The sequence below is a fragment of the Bubalus kerabau genome, chromosome 7, assembly GCF_029407905.1.
Source record: "Bubalus kerabau isolate K-KA32 ecotype Philippines breed swamp buffalo chromosome 7, PCC_UOA_SB_1v2, whole genome shotgun sequence".
In the NCBI taxonomy this organism is placed as follows: domain Eukaryota; kingdom Metazoa; phylum Chordata; class Mammalia; order Artiodactyla; family Bovidae; genus Bubalus; species Bubalus kerabau.
The window spans coordinates 105440866-105460289 of record NC_073630.1 but is presented as its reverse complement, the minus strand read 5'-3'; the positions used below and the strand labels follow the sequence as shown (position 1 = coordinate 105460289).

Below are 19424 nucleotides of genomic sequence, written 5' to 3'. Positions count from 1 at the left end.
TTAAGCAAAAAAGGAATATGATTCAATTATGTAACCTGAGATGCCCAAGGCTTGAGCCTGGTTAGGCCAAATATGTATTGAAAAATTTACTCAAGTAAAAAATATTTTTAAACAGGTAAAAAAAAGATAATTAAAAAAAATAGTGGGAGTATTCCATTATTCTGAACTCTCACTCTAGAAACCTAATATTTATAGATTAATACTTTAGATTTAATAATCTATGACATCTGTATTTAAGCACCTATATTTAACATTTAACTAACTATTAATATATGGAGACAAAAATATACTCTGACAGTCGCATATAGGGCAAACTACTTAAATAAAATTGAGATATCTGCCCCAAATAGTAATAATGCAATTTGTATCCATTTTCTAAAGAATTACCCAATTAAAAAAAAAAGAATCTAGATTTGGTAACTCAAATTATTAGTATTTTCTTTCTAAATTCAAGCTGCAATCTCAGAATTAGTTTGCTGACTTTGGTTTAGTTGGTATTTATGTAGGATTTCTCTGAAAGATAAGGAAACAGACAAGAGGGATTGTGACATTTCAAATGACCTCTGGGGTCCAGGGGGGACCCAAGCGCTCACTTGGCCTCCGAGGTTATTACCATCCTTGTTTGCTTTGACACTTAGAGGCACGACATGCCTTTGTGCTGTTTGCAAAAAGCTGGGCGAATTGAAAAGCATAGATTGAGTACATTTCCAATGGTGTTTGGGTCTGCAAGCATTTGTTTTCTGAGCGCTGCCGAGTGCTGGGCCAGGGCTGCGTGGAGAGAGCTGTTTCCGTTGCGCAGACTGGCTGCCTGATGTCCTAGGTGCTGATAGCGGCCGCCGACGAACCCTGCTCCTTTCCATTTCGCCAGGTCCTCATTTCATCGGAAAACACGGTAGCTGCAGACGCACAGAGACTTTTTCCTCTTCTCCTTTACCCCCTCTCCCCCCTCCCTAGACCTCTCTGGGCTTTGACGTCACGTGTGCTCCTTTTGGTTGCCATAGCAACCCCATTCCCCAAGCCCTCTGTCCGTCTCCTCTGGTCGGTTCCACAATGGTACAGGCAGCATCGCGCTGCACAATGGTTTCCAGGCAGTGAAAGAGGGTGATTCAGCAAGCCACTCTTCGTCTTCTTCTTCTTTTTTTTAAACCTCCCCTTCTCTTTTTATTTTTATGGGGGTGGTTGGTGCTTGTTCTGTACTTACCTTTTTTCTTTCCTTTTTCGTTTTTACAGTATTCCATTTTTCTCCTCACCCCTCAATTCCTAGGGGCTTGAATGACTTTACGCTTGGGTTTTCTTGGCAATCACCTGTCCATCATTAATTTTAAACAATTTCCCCACCTCCAAACAATCTATTCCTTATTACAGTTCGGAATGTGGTTAATGAGAGACAAGTAGGGAGGATTTCTGGGGCAAACACTGCTGGATCAGGATCGTAGTTTTCAAGCACGGAATGGTAGGTGGCTCTTTGCTCATTCTGGGTTCTAACCGGTTTTTTGGAGGGTGGTGTGATGTCTATTGATTGCTCCTGGTGGGGCGGGAGAGTGAGCATGGGAGAGGGGGGCAGAGATGGGGTGGATAGGAGATTAATGAAGTGAACTACCTCTGAGGCAAGAAGCCACCAGCTTTTCCTTCTGTGTCGAGCATCTCTCCCAGGACTTGGGCGTGTTGAAACCTTTCTGTTTGGAGTGAGGGTTGGCAGAGGGTGGAAGGGAGCATTTTTATTGTGACCAGGGGTTTTTTAGACATTGCAGATCTGCAAAAAGGAAGAGAAAATTAGAGAGAGAGCGAAACAGCTGTGCTTGTTAGAAGTGCTTGCCTTAGTCCCATATTTAAGAAATGCTGTGGGCTCCATAAAACATTAAAATCACATCTTTAAGTTATGCATTTATATTTACTTCATGAGATGTTGTGCTTAGAGAGATATTTGGGGGCATATTTACATATTTTAGTTAGGGAACGGTATTTTTTTAAATTTTGTAGTTGCAAAACTAACAGCATTACTCTTGCAGAGAGACCCAAGGCTGAATCTGAGCTGGGGAGAGGAACATAGAATGGGAAGTAGGGGTGGGGGGTGGTCAGGTTAAAGGTAAGAGGAAACATTGGCGCTGCAGTCGTACAGGTAAAGGGTCCCTTTAAGAAAGTGAGCTAGTCCACAGCAGGCAGCATTTTTTCTTTGTGGCGTGGTTCCCAGGCGCTCTGTACTGGGATACTGTGTCCCCTAGAAATGTCAGAGCCCATTTGGGAGAAAAAGATCTATCATCAGAGAGGACCAGGGCAATATATTTAGCGGAATTGATGTCTTTGTGCCTGCAGCAAAATAAATGTGATTTATTGGAAGATCTTCAAGTAAATCAAGACTAGAGCCATTTCAAGAAAATTATGGGCATATTTCTCCCCCCCTCCTCCTCTCCATTTAAATCTAGAGACCAAGTCTCTGCTTTTACCCCCTTAAATGCATACATTCCTAGGGTACTGCAATTTAACCACAGCAGAAGAACAGCTTATCCCGTGGCAGCTGGCGCTGAGGCAGTCACAAGGTTGTTTACATGGGCTGTCTTTGCTGCAGAGCTCCACAGCGTCTGCACAGCCGCCCTCCCTGCCTTGGTGTGTTGACAGTAACTTTTATGAACAGAGCCGACAGAGGCAGGCTAAGTCCTATGGGACAGGCCACAGTTTAGATGGAAGGAAATTGGGTCTAAGTGCACCAGGCATTGGCAGTCCGAGGTCTAATTTCTCCCTCTGCCCCTCATCTGCCAGTTGTCAGACCCCGGAAGGTCTCAGAATGCTGATGCATGTGTTAAAATGGTTGCAGGAAGGCCCATGACTCTGAGAGAGGCTTCTGTAAATTTTCTGCCTTAGGTGAGTGTTTCTGTTGTACATCTAGACAGTGATGCTCACGCTCATGGATGAGCTCACCAGCTTCCGACTCCACTTTGGAGCCATCGGATTATAGGGTCAGACAGTTTGGATGTAGCAGTTTTGCCATCTCTGGGTATGTATTCCTTCCACTACCTTGATCTCACTCTTAGAATTGACACAAAGTACTAAGTTCGCTTATTTGATCACACAAAGCACACTGGGTTTTCTCGCCCTGACAACGGAACTGGAAAATCCAATGACAAAGGTGGTATGACCTTAGATATTAAAAGAGTCTTCTTGCTTCCTCATTTGCGCGTCACTCCCTCTCGTTGCAAGGTGTCTTTAATCCAACAGTCTCCTGGTGTTATAAAATCTTCACAGTGTGGGTGAAAAGACTCTTGATGATGAGACAGTAAGAAATGATACGACCAGTGGGAAAGACCAGGTGCTGCCTCCAGCTTCCTGCTTGTCTGCTCCAGAGCAGCATCTGCTGTGGGGAGGAGCGTGTTTGCCAGGCTGGAAGGCGATGTTCACGAACAGATCCCAGAGGGACCAAGTGTGTTTTTGCTGTCATTGTCTGGTATGTCTGCAGCTATTAGTGTTTAATGGTATCATAGTGTGTGGTCAATATTTTTCATGGCTGAAATGAACTGACAATGGATGTGGATGCCCTAAAATATGTGTATATTTTAAAATTACAGGAAAATTCATAGGATTTCCCTTGTTAGTATATCCTATAGGAATATCATAAGCAAAAGGAATCTGCCTAATTTTTAAGTAATGTGATAAAGCCTCCCATATTTAAAGGGAGGGCTTTTTGTTTGTTTGTTTGTTTGTGTGTGTGTGTGTGTGTGTGACTTTATGTAAGTGAATCTTAGTGTAACAGTCTTTGAATACAGATGATAATGGAAAGAAGGCAAATTGGGTTTCTCCTGTTAAGCACGAGGGCAGATGCTCTCCCTCCCTGATCTAGTTCTGGCTGCAGGTCCTATTTGTAGCTATAAGACTTTACATGGGATTGGTGTGCTCAAATAAAATGATTGTTTAGTTGCTAGTGAGAATAATGAACTCAAAGCAAGAGAGACTTGCTTCACTTAGAATAAGAAGTGATAAATTGACATTTTAAATTCTTTCTCCATTGCCCCTGTTTTGTCTTGTAGTCTCTTTTATGCTTTTGGTTGGACATTGCAACACTTATGCAAAAAAGAGGCACAAAGTGTCCAAGGATGACACAAAAGGGGTATCGTGCCTTATTTGCTATAGGCTGAGGGCTTCCTTCCTACCATACTTGCGTCTCTTACAGCTTCTTCTGAGGACTAAAGACTTGTGGGAAAAGTTGGGCACATAGACTAAACGGGGAGATGCTTATTGATAAAGAACAGAATCCATTTGCTTCTTTAGCATATGAGAGATATTTATTGCATTGCATAAGTCTGAAATGAGACACTGCTGCTGATTCAGATACAAGATCATGCTGCAAATTGATTGAAAATTTAATTTGGATCTGGAGCCTGGGTTTTCAGAAATGTACCTATCTGTACATATTTTCATAGCAGACTTGTAAGGGTTTTGACTAAAGATATTTTAGTTTGAGTACATTTTATCCTTATAAGAGAATCAAGGCAAAGAGGGAAAAGTGGAAAGCCTGTATGTTTCAGGTTCTGTTTCCCCCCACTATTTAATGAAAAAGAACTCCATTTCTTAATTGTGAATCTTGGTAGAAACTCTAAATGGAGACTTCAGGTGATCTTTGAAAATTCTTAAATTGAGAGAAACATTTTTTTAGTTTAAAAAGTGGACTGCAAGTTTCTAATTATTTTTGATAAAGGATTTTCTAGTTGAATTGACGTTTTAGATTTATAACAAGCCTTTCTCACTGGTCTTGTCCCTGGTGACTGTGAGATGTGAAACTCATAGGCTTGTAGAACTAATGCTCCTGGAATGGAAATTAAATTTTCAGTGGAGAAAGAAAGAACTGAAGTTTCCTTAGAAGCATTCCTAACCCATAGCTGCTCTAAAACCTCGCATGGCACACAGGTATAAAATGAAATTCTCCTCCAGGGCAATTAGGCATTTGCAGAGTGGCCTGCATAATAATAAACAAGACTTCTGCTACGTGTGTGTGTGTGTGTGTGTGTGTGTGTGTGTGTATGTGTAAGCAGGAAAACACACACATAACCCAGTACTGACTTGTCTTCATGGATGTAAAACCGCCTCCTGGGTTTTGGATGTTAACCTGCCTGGGTGCTCCATGTACTTCATGAAAATGAATTTCTTAAAGTAATCATCCTCTTCTCATACATTGGAAATAGGATCTGAAAGCCCGGATAGAGAAGTCAGGCTGGTGTGTCTGTTATTGGGCAATGTTCATTCAGCGTCTGTGCTTCCTCTGTCATAGCACTTATCCTGCAGCACAGTAATTGCCTCTTCTTGGGCTTCATGTATTCACTACTCAATTATAATCTCTGTCAGGCACTGACTGTGTCTGCCTGGTGCATAGTAGGGGCACAATCAATATTCCATGAATGAAGGTATCCCATGCACAGAGTTATCTAAGTACTGTGGGTGATAGAGTTTGGGAAACTGTAACACAGCTTCTGGGCTTCCCTGGTGGCTCAGATGGTAAAGCATCTGCCTGCCATGCAGGAGACCTGGGGTTGATCCCTGGGTCAGGAAGATCCCTTGGAGAAGGGAATGGTTACCCACTCCAGTATTTTCCCTTGGGAGATCCCATGGACAGAGGAGTTCATGGACTCTTACAGAGTCAGACATGACTGAGCAACTAACACACACACATACAAGACAGCTTCTGCCATTAGGGAGCTTATAGTCATTTAGGGAGATGAGGTTAAATAACAAACGTGGTATATGATCAAGTGTCCCTATTCAACAAATGCAATAGGGATTTACAGTAGAAAGAAATTCACCCCTTCTGAAATGGTGGTAGGCCACGTTGGGATGGGGAGGGCAGGAAGATGTGGTGGGGGAGAAGTCCAACAACAGTTGTAAGTACATGGCCTGGAAGGGAACTCTTGCTTGGAACAGCTGTGTGTGTGCTCAGTCATGTCTGACTTTTTGCAACCCCATGGACTGGAGTCCGCCAGGCTCCAGTCCATGGGATTTTCCAGGCAAGAATACTGGAATGCTGGAATGCATTGCCATTTCCTCCTCCAGGGGTTCTTCCCGATCCAGGGACTTAACCTGCATCTCCTACATTGGCAGGTGGGTTCCTTACCACTGAGCCACCAGGGAAGCCCTAGAACATAGAAAACTGGCACAGTCCTGGAGATTTTTTTCCAATATAATGTCAAAAAGTAACAGTAACAGACTGAAGTTACAAACCTACTTTTGTAACTGGATCAGATAATGGAAAAATATACATACAGGTCTCTTTCTAGCTTTACACCAACTTCAGTTTTTAACACTTTAATTTATTTTTTGCCTTCTTTATTAAATAATTTTTGTTGGAGTATGGTTGCTCAAATTCAGTTTAGTTTCATTTTATTTCACATAGTTCAAAAATTTTTCAACTTCTCCTTTATCGATGACTCTAATTCATTTTTCCATGTGAACCCATTGTTCTTGTATGAGGAGCAGACTGTGCAAACATGTAACAGGGAGCTCATAGTCGAAGCTGAATAGGGTGCCTCCTATCACAAACTCAAATCCATGTCAACCAAGGTAAATTACTAATTGGGCTTATGTTCAGATGTTAAAATATCCAGCTACTCTGGTGATGGCCACACCAAAGTTCTAGTGTTTGATAAATTTGAACAGAGCGAACTACCTTGAGATTTTACTCCTTCCCCTTGTGTGCTCACTACCCATCCCCCAAACATCTTTGTTAGTCTGTTGACTTTTCTAAATGCAGGTGAAATCCCCACTGAAATGGTAAAATCAAACTTGATTATGTTTTTGCTTTGATTTTAGGCTAGCGTGAGAAACACCAACGGCAACACCATCTCAGATCTCTGTTATGGCGACTCAGGCAAGAAGCTGTTGAATTAGACCCATTTCCTGTAGATGAGAAACCATACAAGCAGTGGTGAGTTGCAAACTTAAACACATTCCTTAGCAGGAAACATGTGATCTACATAACCAATTTAAATATTGCATATGATTTAGTGTGTGGATCTGAAGAAATACTGCTCCCAAATCATGTCAACTAAAGAGGTGAAAATCAGTGTTTAACTAATGGTGTGGTGCTATTAATACCACGTGAAGGAGCTTGAGGTCTTTAGGGGCATAAGTGCGTCATACAGCACCATAATGCTACCACCCTGGATGGTATAGTCTAAGTGAGATGATTGCAGTGAGCAATTTCCTGTGGCTGCGTAACAGTTGGGTATTAACATAACAGTATTTTTCGGTGGCATTTATTATCTGCAACATAATTCTACATTTTACTGCTTCATCTTCTCTAGTAGAATACTGGTTCTGATCTAAATTCTAACACTTAATTCCTTTCAGGAACATATATGCTCGTATATGGGGCTTCCCAGGTGGTGCTAGTGGTTAAGAACCCACCTGCTAATGCAGGAGACACAAGAGATGCTGAAGACACAGGAGACGTTGGTTTGATCTCTGGGTCGGGAAGATCCCCTGGAGGAGGCCATAGCAACCCACTCCATTATTCTTGCCTGGAGAATCCCATGGACAGAGGAGCCTGGTGGGCTACAGTCCAGATAGGGTTGCAAAGAGTCAGACACGACTGAAGTGACTTAGCATACACACAGCATGCGTGTACATATATATGTGTATATAAGATATATGTGATATATATTAACATAACATTTAGATCTTTAGACATAAGGGAAGAGAAACCACATCATAGTTTTATAAAACTCAATTTGTGGACATTTTAGCCTACAAATTCTTTGCTTAATAAAGACAGTATTAAAAATAGATCCAGCTGCTTTGTTATTTGGAATCATTTTAAAATCTTATTATTTTATAAAAATATCAGCTCACATAGGCAAAATATATTTTTTAATACTTGATGCTTCATAGTTGCCAATGTCAATAATCAATAGACTCCAGCAGAGATGAACCAGGTATAATCTGTCAAACCACATCTCTGAGAAATAGATTATGACAGTGATGCTTGTAAGACTCCAAAAGAAGCTGTTTTGAACGAGTGATCGATATCTCTCTTTCATTTGTTTATTGGCTTATATAACTCTGGGTATATGGGCTGCGCTATGAATCAATGCATAACCCATAACTGTGGAGGATTGATGAAATTAACCTTGTACTTATTTCACATCATGATTCTCATTACAGTCTGATTATGATTACATTGAGGAAGCAGATATAATAGTCATCACTATGCTGTACTTAGTCAATATGTGTTAAATGATTGTTATGACTGAGGAACATATGCAATTGCCAGTAATCAACCATTTTGATTGGCTGAACTTAATCTTTTGAGTTATGGGTCACTCCCAGTGATGTCAAAAATATATATTGCCCCCTCTTAAACATGTATTCATTAAGCAAACATTTACTGAGAATCTGTGGTATGGATATCATCCTTTGCACTTGGGATAGATGAAAAAGACAGCACCTGCTTTAAAGGAGCTGTGTTTAACGTATGTGACACTTATGATAAAGTATGTCATTAAAAAAGGGAGTGATTTCTAAAGAGTGGGGTACTTATCCACTGCTATTAAATGGGTAGCCATCTAGTGCTGAAGGAGGTGCCGCAGGGGAGAGTCTAAGACAGATGGGATGGGGGTTTGGAAGGGAAGGCTTCCCAGAGGGAGCGAGATTTTAGCTGAATGTTAAGGACAGTAAGAGGTTAGCTAGAAGAAGGGGAACAGTGAGAACGTTTTTCAAGGGCCTAGAGACTTGAGGGAGCATGATTGATGGGGAGCTAGATGTCATTTACTGCGCTGGGGCATAAATGGGGGTGGGAAAGATAAAGCTGAAGAAAGGTACAGGGGATATAACATGAAAGAGTTTTTAAGACAAAGCTAAGGAGTTTGTATTTTATTCCACAATAAAGAACCTCTGAAAGATTTTAAGTAGAATGATGCTATGAAACTTATTTTTTAGAAAATACCGTGTACTCTAGATCCCATGGATGGAGGAGCCTGGAAGGCTGCAGTTCATGGGGTTGCTGAGGGTTGGACACGACTGAGCGACTTCACTTTCACTTTTCACTTTCATGCATTGGAGAAGGAAATGGCAAGCCACTCCAGTGTTCTTGCCTGGAGAATCCCAGGGACAGGGGAGCCTGGTGGGCTGCTGTCTATGGGGTCGCACAGAGTCGGACATGACTGAAGTGACTTAGCAGCAGCAGAAGAGTACATAAAACAAATTCAGTTAAAGAATAATTACAGAGCAAACCTTGTATAACCACCAAATAGACTCCCAGTAAGCCCTCTGTGCTGCTCTAAGACCACATGCTTTCCCTTCCCCGCTAGAGGTAACCACTACTCTGCCTCTTGTCACTTATTCCCTTGCCTTTCTTTGTAGGTTTTCAATCTTGTAATCGTGGTGAAAGAAAGTGACAGTTGCTCAGTCATGTCTGACCCTTTGCGACCCCATGGACTATAGCCCATCAGGTTCCTCTTTCCATGGAATTCTTTGGGCAAGGATGCTGGAATGGGTTGCCATTCCTTTCTCAAGGGTATCTTCCTGACCCAGGGATTGAACCTGGGTCTCCTGCATTGCAGGCAGATTCTTTACTGTCTGAGCCACCAGGGAAGCCATGGTAGTATATATATATTCTTAACCACTTGATATTGTGAAACCCTCTAGTGAAAGTGAAAGTTGCTCAGTCGTGTCCTACTCTTGTGACCCAATGGACCATGGAATTCTCCAGGCCAGAATACTGGAGTGGGTAGCCTTTCACTTCTCCAGGGGATCTCCCCAACCCAGGGATCAAACCTAGATCTCCCACATTGCAGGTGGATTCTTTACTAGCTGAGCCACCAGGGAAGCCCAAGAATACTGGAGTGGGTAGCCTATCCCTTCTCCAGCGGATCTTCCCAACCCAGGAATTGAACTGTGGTCTCCTGCATTACAGGTGGATTCTTTACCAACTGAGCTATCAGGGAAGCCTGTGAAACACTGTAAGGCTCATGTTAATGTATGTAGTTTATTCAAGTAACTTATGTGGTATTTTACTCTATGAATACATCAAAATTTACTTATCCATTTCATCACTGATAGACATTTGGATTGTTTCTACATTACTTATGTGTGTCTGTGTGTGTATGTTGTTGTTGTTCAGTCATTAAGTCATGTCCAACTATTTGCGACCCTATGAACTGCAGCACGCCAGGCTTCCCTGTCCTTCTCTATCTCCTGGAGTTTGCTCAGATTCATGTCCATTGTGTCCGTGATGCTATCTAACCATCTCATCCTCTGTCATTTTCTTCTCCTTTTGCCTTCAAACTTTCCCAACAACAGGGTCTTTCCCAATGAGTCAGCTCTTTGCATCAGGTGGCCAAAATATTGGAGATTCAGCTTCAGTATCAGTCCTTCCAATGAACGTTCAGGGTTGATTTCCTTCTGTCAATCCAAAAGGAAATCAACCCTAATTATTAACCTGAGTTATTTATATATAAATGTACTAAGTAAATTTTAATAAATACATATATTTATATATGATAACATTAAGTATACATATGCTACTTTTTATGCACATGTTGTTGCTCATAGATTCTAGAGTACATGCATAAGAACTTCTGTAGGATACATATCAAGGAAAGGAACTCTTGAGTTTTGGGGTATGTGCACATTAAGTTTTTCTGCTGCCGCTGCTGCTGCTAAGTAGCTTCAGTCGTGTCCAACTCTGTGCGACCCCATAGACGGCAGCCCACCAGGCTCTGCCATCCCTGGGATTCTCCAGGCAAGAACACTGGAGTGGGTTGCCATTTCCTTCTCCAATGCATGAAAGTGAAAAGTGAAAGTGAAGTCGCTCAGTCGTGTCTGACTCTTAGCGACCCCATGGACTGCAGCCTACCAGGCTCCTCTGTCCATGGGATTTTCCAGGCAAGAGTATTGGAGTGGGTTGCCATTGCCTTTTCCAACTTTTTCTAAATAATGCCAAATATTTTCCTCAATCAATTGCATGAATTTACATTCCCATCAGCAGTATATAAGAAGCCCTATATCCTCACCAACTCTTTATTTTTAAGTTCTCAAAATTTGCTGATCAGGTGGATGCATAATTGTACTCATGGAAGTAGTAGTTTGCATTTGCTGACTACTAAGGAAGAAGAATTTTTTTAATTTTTATTGGCCATTTGATCTTCTATTGTGAAGTGCCTGCTAAAGTCTTTATGAGACTAGTCTTTCAGAATGACAACTAGCACTTATGGAGTTCTTGCTGTGTAATAAGCACTGTGCTAAGCACTTTACAAACATTTAATCCTCATATCATCCCTATGATTTATAGATAAGGAAACTCAGGTTCAGAGAGGTTAAATAACTTGCTAGCAATCACATAACTAAGAAGCAGAGGATTTAGCATTTAAGCCCAGGTCTTTCTGACTCCAGAGTTCTTCAGTTTCTTTTTTTTTTAATTTATTTATTTTTGGTTGTTCTGGATCTTCATTGCTGCAAGTTGCTTCATTTTCTCCAGTTGTGGTGAGTGGGGGCTACTCTTACGTGGGTTTCTCATTGGAGTTATCTTCTCTTGTGCAGAACAGGCTCTAAGTGCTTGGGCTTCAGTAGTGGGCTCAGTAGTTAAGGTTTGTGGGCTCGAGGGTGAGGGCTCAGCAGTTGTGGTACATGGGCTTAGCTCCTCCATGCATGTGGGGTTTTCCTGGATCAGGGATTGAACCCATGTCTTCTGCATGGCAGGCGGATTCTTTACCACTGTACTACCAAGCAGTTTCTTGAATCATGTTTGAAAGGGGTTTAGATTAGAGCCAGGGGACTTATCAGCTACTATTGCAGGAGCTCAGCTAAAAAATAATAAGGGCATAAACAAAAGAATCATCAGTAGGACACAAGTGCAAATTAAATGGACCCAGTAATGAATGTCATGGGTGAAGAAGAGGGAGGATTTTAAAGTCTCAAATTTTCAGACCTGGTGGCTAGGTAGCTTCAAAGTTAGTAATACAATGTATATTTAAATATATTCTAGGTCTTGTGGTAGGCTTTAAGAATATATTTTATGGTTGCACTATTCAATGAGAGATGAATGTAATTCATAGGATTATAAAGTTTAGGGTTTAAAGAAACCACAGTGTTTACTTGGGTCAACTCTTTAGTGTTTTAAAATGTGAAACCTAGTGTGAAAAGAAGTGTCTTGGTCGAGATCACATGTTACTGTCAGATTAAGAAGAGACACTTGGATGATAGAGAATGCAAAGAAATAGCAACTTTTTAAATTTTTTAAAAATTAATAAGTTAAAATAAATTGACCTACTTTATCTCCTAAACATATCTCACATCAGTTCCCTTTGAAATAAATCTATTGCTAACAGCACAAATTAGGCCCTCGTCATCACTGTGAGCAGTTTTATTTAAAGTAGGCTAGCATATTATCTTCTTGCTCATGATTCTACCAATGAAACCTCCAGATTTGATGTGCAGTTTTTACTGTGTAACCGCCCAGCTTACTTAGATATGCTCCATTGCCTATGTAATAAATTCCCCTCTACTTAAAATATACCATACTCCCATTTACCTCCAATTTAGCAATGAATATCTCTCCAATTACCTGGGGACCCCAATGTGCTTCAGTTTCATCACACACTCAAGTGTTTCTTCTGTAATTTACTTCATATTGTCTCTTCCGCCTGTATTCACCCTCTCCGTCCTTTACTTAGTCACTGGCCATTTTTTAAGACCTTGGCAATTCAAAGAATGATCCGGGGACCAACAGCTCAAATGCTGTCTGGAGCTTGATTAGAATCGCAGCATCTCAAGTCTCTCCTACATCTACTGATTCAGAATTTTTCTCACAAGATTCTCAGGTGATTTTGTGTTCAAGAGGCGCTGCTTAGACTTACATTAGACTTCATCAGATGTTATCTCCTTCCAGAAACCCTTCCTAAATCCTTCCATAAGGCTGAGGTGTTCTCACCTCAGCCTATGCATGTCTATCTCACGGCATTTTATTGTTCAGTTGCTCAGTCACATCCACCTGTTTGTGACCCCATGAACAGCATCATGCCAGGCTTCCCTGTCCTTCACTGTCTCCCAGAGTTTGCTCAAACTCATGTCCATTGAGTTGGTGATGCCATCCAACCATCTCATCCTCTGTCTCCCTTCTCCTGCCTTCAGTCTTCCCCAGCATCAGGGTCTTTTCCAATGGTTGGCTCTTCCCATCAGGTGGCCAAAGTATTGGAGCTTCTCACTGCATTACTATAGTGTTTTATTAACTGTTTAATGTCTCTCTCTCCACCTTAGCCAGTGAGTAATTTGAGCCAGATCTAATTATCTTTGACTTGTCTATGCCTAGCACAGTGCCTGATACTTGTTAGTACTGCATGAATATATGTTGGCTGGCTGATAAAACAAAGAAGGCTGTTAGGCTGCTTTCCAGATTTTACAATTTCCAAATTGTATCCAGAGGTACAATTTTTGATGCCTTTTTTGGTAGTCTAGTTATTTTTCTACAAAGTCCCTTGGGCTATGTTTTTTCTCCTTGTTATTTTCTTTCTCCTTCTTCTGTTTCTTTTTCTTTCTTTTTTCTATTTATATATCTTTCCATATCCATATATATATGTATATATATATAGAGAGAGAGCTTCTCTTCCCAGGTGGCTCAGTGATAAAGAATCTGCCTGCAATGCAGGAGATGCAGGAGACGCTGTGTTGATCCCTGGATTGGGAAGGTCCCCTCGAGGAGGGCATGGCAACCCACTCCAGTGTTTTTGCCTGGTGAACCCCATGGACAGAGGAGCCTGGCAGGCTGTAATCTACACGGTTGCAAGGAGTCATACACGACCGAAGCTACTGAGCATGCATGCACCATGTATGTATATTTCTCTCTGACTTTGTGTCATGATTTAAGGAGCCAGAATGTCCTCTGGCTCTCAGTTCTCATGTTTCTGACCCTGATATAATGTGTGAGATTCCCACTTACTCCTTTGGTTGAAGACTGTTCCTATTACAATAGAAATCTTATGAGAATTCCCTGGTGGTCCAGCAGTTAGGACTTGGTGTTTTCACTGCTGGGGTCTGGAGAACTGGTTGGAGAACTAAGATCCCACAAGCTATGCTGTGAGGCCCCCCGATATTATGAGGTAAAGTGATTGGAGAACTAACCTGATAAACTAACTTCAGTTAAAGTATGATTGACTTTAATGGATTTTGAATATAGATAACATCCATGGTTGGTTAAATGTCTTACTGCATTAACATAGGAGACTAAGGAAATGGAATATGTAGGAAAAGTTGTTACATGGAGAGGGAATTAAGAGTGGTCTGAAAGAGAGTGCTTTTAAGGGGTTTAGCAGATTATTTAAAATTTTTCATTATATTATTTCTGGAAAAGGAAGAGAACTTGATGTTAGAGTCTCACTGCAGCTTTGTCATGAATTAATACCTGTTGGGTCAAGTCTTAATCTAGTTGAGTTTCAATTGTGTATGAGGGAGTTGTGATAGATGCTTCTTTTTGACTATAAAAATTATATGGATTAAATTGTACAGATTGAATTAAAGCATAGATTAATGCCCTGAAGGCCAGGCCAAGTGGAGTACCTTGGTGAGGGTGGCCTTGGTCGGTGAAGGGACTTCATAGGGATGACAAGCAGCGTCATGGGCAGCTGAAGGGGAAGAATAGGCCAGATAGAGATTTAGAGGATCTTGAAGATAGACTCGCCTATGCCCAGTTTTGCTTTGACCCGCCCCCATTTATTATCTTTGGCTTAATTCTACCCCTTCTCACTCTAAATCTAGGGATAAAGTATTTTAACTATAGGAAGTCACCTCTAATTATTGAGATTTTATTATCCATAAGGAAGATAACTTTTGCATATACGACCAAATTGACTGCATCTGTTTTCCTAATTTGTATCTTTCTTTATCTTAAAATTATCCTCTGATATTGAAGGATTAGTGTGTGTAAATGTTTGTTCATTTATTTATGAGAAGATTCTTTAAAACTTTGTCTTTAAAATCATGGTTTCTAAGCTGTATTTGGGATGTACCAACACATCAGATAAGACTAGTGGCATCTTAATCACCTTAGAAATCATATCAATGTGACACATTTACTTGAAGGTTAATAATTTCAGTGGACAGATTACTGTGGTAGAATTTTTGAAGAATGAAGAAGACACGTCTCCTTATTTTCCCTCCCTCCTTCCTTTTTTCCTTCCTGTTTCCCTTCCTCTCTCCATCCCATCCTCTCTTCCCCTCCTTCCTTCCTTCTTTCCTTTCTCTCTCAAGTATTTGTTGGCTGCCTCTGTGCTAGGTGCTGCAGCGTCAATAATAAATTTATGTCACACGTAGGATGGATAGTTGTTTTAATAGAGGACAAGTTTGGGGAACAGTGCAATTACAAATCACTCAACTAATCACTCAGACCTTCTTGACTGGGGCTCCACAGAAACACACGAGTCCCTGGTCTCTAAGGTAGCCATTCTCAAACTTTGTGGCCTCAGGATTCCTTTACACACTCAATAGTTGTTGAAAAACCTGAAGAAGTTTTGTTCATGTGCGTTATATCCATTGGTATTTGCCTGCGTGCCCAGTCACTCAGTCGTGTCTGACTCTTTGCGATCCCATGGACTGTAGCCAGCCAGGCTCCTCTGTCCATGGGATTTCTCAGGCAAGAACACTGGAGTGGGGTGCCATTTCTTTCCCCAAGGGATCTTCCCGACCCAGAGGTTGAACCCACATCTCCTGTGGCTCCTGAATTGGCAGGTGGATTCTTTACTGCTGCACCACCTGGGAAGCCTCCCCTCACCATTGGTATTTACAGTATCAGAAATTAAGATATCAGTCTGAAATACTTCGGTAATTAAAAAGTAACAGTAAACTGTTAGATATGTTAAATAGAAGTAATGTATCTTTGAATGAAAACTGCCTTTTACAAACTAAAAATAAGTTAGCGACAAGCTTGGTATTGCATTTTTGTATATCTGTTTAATGACTGGCTTAATGGATGACAGCTGAATTCCCTTATCTACCTATGGCTTCAATCTGCTGTTATATCACACACCATGCAGTCTCTGGAGGATTGTATTACAAATCTGAGAGAAAAATGAGAGTGAAATGGCAAACTGTGTCTTAATATTATTTGGAGTTAGTTTTGAGCTCAGGGGCCCCTCTGAAAAAGTCTTGAGGACCTTCAGGACATCTATATATGATACTTTCCTGGAGTAGGAAATGGGAACCCACTTCCGTGTTCTTGCCTGGAAAATCCCATGTACAGAGGAGCCTGGCGGGCTACATCCACGGGGCCGCAAAGAGTTGGGCATGACTGAGCACATGTATGATACTTGGAGAGCTACTTTTTAAAAAAAGTATTTATTTACTTATATTTGGCTGTGCTGGGTCTTCGTTGCTGCATGCAGGCTTTCTCTAGTTGCTGTGAGTGGGGGCTTCTTATTGCGGTGGCTTCCTTGTTGCAGAGCCCGAGCTCTAGGGTGTGTGGGCTTCAGTAGTTGTAGCACGTGGGCCCAATAGTTGCGGCTCGAGGGCTCTAGAGTGTGGGCTCAGAAGTTACCATGCACCGGCTCAGTTGTCCACACAGCATATGGAATCTTCCCAGACTGGGGATTGAACCCGTGTCCCTTGCATTGGCAGGCAGATTCTTAAGCACTGAACCACCATGGAAGTCTGGAGAACCACTTCTAAAAAGCATCTGTTGTATGCAATGAATTAACATCTCTTTTATGACCTCGAATGGTATCATTTGTGGAGAAACAGAGACTATAGTGTGTTTGGTCATTCAAAGGAGAAATTGGAGATGAGAAATCCTGTAAGATTGTAACCTCTGTGAAGGCAGAGATCTATGTCTCTTGTTTCACCTATTAGCTGTCACAGGGCCCGACACCTTGTTGACTCTGTGAATCTCAGTGATAGAACATTCTAAGATAGATATATACCTTTATAAGTCACAGTAGCCCCAGGTAGAATTCAGCGAGAGCAACAAATAAAGGAAATGGGTATTGTGGAGTTGGAGGGAGCAGCTGTTTTTAACTAAGGTGTTGTCAGAGGGATTCATGAGGAGATGGCATCAGAGTGGAACTGGGAAGGTAATTTTAGCAGTCAGCGTTGGAGTTAGAAAGGTTACTTCTAGAAGAGGCAATAGAATGAGTAAAGAGAAGAGTGGGCTTGGGGTTCTCAAGTTTAGGCTTATGTGATATAGGCACAGAGGACATTGAAGTCAGACACAGCTGGGAAAAAGCTTGGGGCCAGGTTAAGGGAGGTCGGGGTCTGTTTTCCATAGACCAAGAAGAGCTACCGCTATTTTCTGAGCAGAGTGAAGAAAATGAATCTTGCAGCAAGACTGAGAGTGGTGTGAGGAGGAGAGAGGATGGAGGTGAGCTGAGCTGCTACAGGGAGGGAAGGAATGAGAATTGAAGAAGAGGTGGTAAAAATGGGCAGGGAAGGATCCAGTAGATAGAGAAGGTGCCCACGTTCAGATAATTTGGAGTAAGAAGGGCTTCCATCAGTAAGAAAGGGGAATTTCAGGTTCCTTGTGATGTCATTGTAGACACAGCCACAGTATTACTAAGCAGTTATAAAAAGGTCCGTGGGCTTTGGCTTTTCTATATGTAAAAATGCAGAAATGGATTGCTTGTCTATCTGTGTCACAAAAGTCCATGGAAGCATTAGTGAATTCCTTCATAGAAAAGTGCTCCACTAATCTAAGCCATCAATAATAAAAATGAGAATGTTTGCCAGGTGCTTTTGCTCCTCTGTTGAAGGCTTGCTATGCAAATATGAAATATTGCCTGGAACTATTGTCATTGTTAATAATAGTAAAGTCATTACCACGAAATGCCTACACAGCAAACTGATTCTCTGTCAATTCCAAAGTGAGATGACAAAGCCAGGCATTGAAGTCCATTCTATTTTGTTGATTATGAATCTTGCTTATTGTAAACTATTTTCCTGGTTAGGGAAGACATCCTTTTAAGAGCATTTGAATCTCATTGTATCTCATTATTTCCATCACTCTATTCTGGTCAGGTTTCTTATCGCTATCAGGAGCCTCATTATCCTGAATTTTCTCTATGCAGATAGAGGTGTACAGCATTTGATATGTCTGGTACTTGCATCTGTGGTCTTGTTAATTGTGGCTACCTCCATTAATTTAACACTTAGCTGTATAGCATGGCGCTCAAGCATATAAACTCCAAAGTTAAACCATCTGGTTTTAAACCCAAATTCTATTACCTCATGTGAATGATCCTGGTTAAATCACATAATCTCTTAAGCTTCAGTTTTCTTATCTGTAAAATGGTACTATTAATAATAATGCTACTGATCTCATATGCTTATTATAAGGATGAAGTGAAGTGAAGTGAAGTCACTCAGTCGTGTCCGACTTTTTGCGACCCTGTGGACTGTAGCCTACCAGGCTCCTCTGTCCGTGGGATTCTCCAGGCAAGAACACTGAAGTGGGTTGCTATTTCTTTCTCCAGGAGATCTTCCCAACCCAGGGATCGAACCCGGGTCTCCAGCATTTCAGGCAGACGCTTTACCATCTGAGCCACCAGGGAAGCTCTATGTGAAATACATGAAGTGCTCAGTAACTGCCGGGTTTTGTTTTGGTTTTGGTCAAATGTATTACTATTATCATCAACATGTCTTCTTTCTTAATCAGGTTCTTGTTGTATGTTTTGTTAATTCATTATTTGTTAACTGAGTTAATTTGTGACCACACAATTGATCATCAACCTTTTCTTTATGGAAAACATTCTGAAGAATGCCCCAAATCTTAAACATTTTTCATTATTTTATATATATATATATTTTTTTTTTTTTCATACTGGGCTTTCTTTTTGCTGAGCAAATCAGGTGTGTTTAATTGTGCAGTGAATAAAGAGATCTGATGACTTGTTCTAATCACCTGACTGGTATTATTTCTCATGGCACAGTCTTGTCTTCCTACACAATATTTCTATAAAAAAATTTGTTAACCATCCTCCTTCTGAACTTTTGTGTCTTATTCAGTCTGTTCCCAAGACCTGTAACAGTATGTTTCTGTCCTTGCTGTGCATCGTGTCTCTCGGGACATCAAAAGACACCTTCCCATATGAACTCACATCCATTGAGATCCATCTGAAACATACTCCAGACTCTTTGTTCATACTGTTGAGGCTTAGTGAGTTGTTTGGGCTACAATGAAACCTTTGCTCTGCTCCCCAAACCAGGGCTTATTTTTATAATTTGCTTAAATAGTTCAAGAGTTATAGGATGACTGTGGTCTTGCTCAGCACCCTGTCAGTTGTTATCCATTACACCTGATGCTTATCAGTTCTCCTCTAGTCACAATTGTGTAGCTTGAATATTCATCCACTCTGTCTCTCTAGATTGCCTCTTCTATGGGACAGGAAATGCATGAAGGTAATGGTCTTGCTTCCTATGAAAAGTTGATCCTTATTTGCCAATAGTGAATCTATTCAAATTGTAGAGGA

General features: G+C 41.1%; 1 protein-coding gene, 1 long non-coding RNA gene and 1 other non-coding gene across 21 annotated transcripts in view; 2 read left to right on the top strand and 1 right to left on the bottom strand.

The window, feature by feature from the left end:
- The first annotated feature begins 382 nt into the window (after window positions 1–382).
- MAPK10 (mitogen-activated protein kinase 10) overlaps window positions 383–19424 on the top strand; it is a 374268-nt gene continuing 355226 nt past the window's right edge. For 4 of the 19 annotated variants that reach the window (XM_055589023.1, XM_055589018.1, XM_055589022.1 and 1 more), the window contains exons 1-2: window positions 920–1453; window positions 6790–6904. Coding sequence is in view for 14 of the 19 variants with exons in the window: in XM_055589021.1 (XP_055444996.1) it covers window positions 6883–6904 (22 nt within the window). In the remaining 5 variants the exon portion in view is untranslated. Of the gene's footprint in view, window positions 893–917; window positions 1454–2735; window positions 2993–3245; window positions 3440–6789; window positions 6905–19424 lie in introns of those variants that run through there. The other 15 variants (XM_055589020.1, XM_055589019.1, XM_055589009.1 and 12 more) reach the window with 10 other exon arrangements.
- Window positions 16318–18856, top strand: LOC129658074 (uncharacterized). Its single transcript, XR_008717256.1, has 3 exons — window positions 16318–17033; window positions 17260–17320; window positions 18429–18856. It is a non-coding gene; the product is annotated as an uncharacterized LOC129658074 (long non-coding RNA).
- On the bottom strand, window positions 18435–18506 carry TRNAF-GAA (transfer RNA phenylalanine (anticodon GAA)). The gene has a single exon. It is a non-coding gene; the product is annotated as a tRNA-Phe (tRNA).